At 58.7% G+C, this 2,275-nt stretch overlaps 1 protein-coding gene across 1 annotated transcript in view; it reads right to left on the bottom strand.

Annotated features, from left to right (window-relative positions):
* The window catches only part of LOC115278864 (maestro heat-like repeat family member 5), a 56,684-nt gene that overhangs the window by 43,600 nt on the left and 10,809 nt on the right, over positions 1-2,275 (bottom strand). The window contains 1 exon segment of the mRNA XM_029923336.1: positions 39-84. Coding sequence (XP_029779196.1) covers positions 39-84 — 46 coding nt within the window.

Raw genomic sequence — 2,275 nt, forward strand, 5'->3', positions numbered from 1 at the left:
GGGCAGCAGCGGGCAGGCCCAGGGCCGCCCGGCCAGACCTGCCCACGGTGGGAGGGGACCCCGCAGGGCACGTCTGCCGGATGTCTGCAACCAGGGGGCCGGGGAGGGGGCGGTGGCTCAAGGAGGGGTCAAGTGCCCAGACGCTGTACCCACTCCACACCCAGAGGGGCGTGTCCCCGGAGGCTGGGGCTCCAGGCAGGCGCCGGTCTGTGGCAGGAGGCCAGCCCTCCAGGGGCCTGCCCTGGGCCTCACAGCTCCGGGCTGGGCACGGTGTTACGGTTTCTCTGGGGAATCTGGGCAGCCCAGGATGAAAGCCGTAGAGGTGCCGGCATGGGTGCTGGGCAGCCGTGGGCTCACTGTGGACCCCGAATCCTGTCGCCCACCCGTGTGCTCAGAGCTCTCTATCGATGCTGGCCACGGGCAGCCAGCCACGCTGGAGATAAGAACCAGCACACGCCCGACAAAAACCAGCAAACAGCTACTGGGAGGAAATACAGGCCAAACAGAGGGGTGAAAACCTCAAGCAAAGCTGTCTCTTTAATATCCTGAGAGATCAAAGCTGGTTTTGTATCCACGATAAAACAGCGTGATCCGAATATGAAAATTCTGGCACAATATCAAGATCGTGGGGCTGTGGAGGCACAGGGCAGGGCTGGGAACCCCACGGACGGGCTGGAGGACAACACATCCTCAGAGAGCCGAACAGAGGACAGAGAGCGGGTAGAAGAGAGGCCAGATGAGGGTACCAGGGCGCACTGAGCGCCCCTGAAGCCTGGGGCAGAGAAATGCAGCGGACGATGCCGTCAGTGAAATGGGTGAGAACTTTCCCAGAAGCGAAGGTCCCAGACGGCCAGACGGTGGGAGGCAGGGCCAGAGCAGACAGACCCAGAGGCGGGTGCACCTTGGGGAACCGCAGGGCCCTCCCGCAGAGGGGCCACATGCGGGCAAAGGTCTGATGCCCACAGTGACTTTGGAGTCTCAGCAGCTGCCGCAGGGGCAGGAGGGAGACATGGCTACTGCCAACATGTCCGTGATCTTGTCCAACAGTAAGGAACTGAGTGGGGTCCTTAGAGACATGGATTCAGCAGGACATGGAGATGTGCTCGGAGCGGGTGGGGGGGTGGGGGGGGAGAGCTTATGAGGCCCAAACCCGCAGGCTTCTAGAAGCAGTTTTGAAAGAATTATGATCGGTGTAGGAAAAATAACGTTCTACACAGGATAGGTTGCTGTGCTGGTCCCCAGGTCGGGGTTGAGCAAAGCAAGCCTCAGTCTGGGAAAAATGCAGCACGATGTGGCCATTGTGGTCGGCACGGCCTGGAGGTCATGCTCATCCAGGTGTGGACGTGCAGCAGACCAAGCTCCCTCGTGGCCTCTGGCTCCACCCTGACCTTCCTGACTTCACTTCCGGTGTCTCTGTTCACCGTCTCCAACGCAGAGGCCAGGGTGAAACAGGAGAGATTTCCAGGAACGCGTGGTCTCAACCGACTTCCCAAACACACTTTCTCGAGAAGCTGTTGGAGGATGTGTGTCTCCAAGAGGTCAAGCGGGGAAGGAGGAAGGGCTTGGGGTCCCAGAGACACGGTCCCCGATGGGGATGAGCTATGGGGGTCCCAGACTGGGCTTCGGACACCCGGAGGTGCTCGGCTGGCTGGGGCCTGGCTGGGACGTGCGTGGGCTTTTCCGTGGGTCCTGGACGGGATCCTGGCACCTGCAGAGGGGCCCACGCTGGCCCGTGCTGGAGAGCAGGAGGCTGCACCAGGCCGCCACCCAGACACTGGTGGGCTCCGCGTGTCCCACAGCCACACTGCTGCCTCCCCGACTCCACTCTGGTTTGTAAACTATACGCAGGTGACATTATTTCCATGATGGCTTAAATTAAAAAAAAGAAATCATAGGGACCCCTGGGTGGCTCAGTGGGTTAGGCGTCTGACTTTGACTCAGGTCATGATTTCATGGCTCATGAGTTCAAGCCCTGCGCTGGGTCCTGTGCTGACAGCTCAGAGCCTGGAGCCTACTTGGGATTCCACGTCTTCCTCTCTGCCCCCCGCCTGCTTGTGCGTTCTCTCTCTCTCTCTCTCTCTCTCTCTCTCTCTCTCTCAAACATGAATAAACATTAACAAATGTAATAAAGAATTTAGAATTTAAATTTAGAATTAAAATTCTTTTGGGAAGAGAAGAAATACAGCGGCTATGAACTTTGCTCCGTGCTTTTCTCTGCAAACACACGAGGAGGGCAGAATGTGGGAGTCACGGAGATGGCGGTGGACTGTTTCTT

Source organism: Suricata suricatta, chromosome 15 (genome assembly GCF_006229205.1).
Source record: "Suricata suricatta isolate VVHF042 chromosome 15, meerkat_22Aug2017_6uvM2_HiC, whole genome shotgun sequence".
NCBI lineage: Eukaryota > Metazoa > Chordata > Mammalia > Carnivora > Herpestidae > Suricata > Suricata suricatta.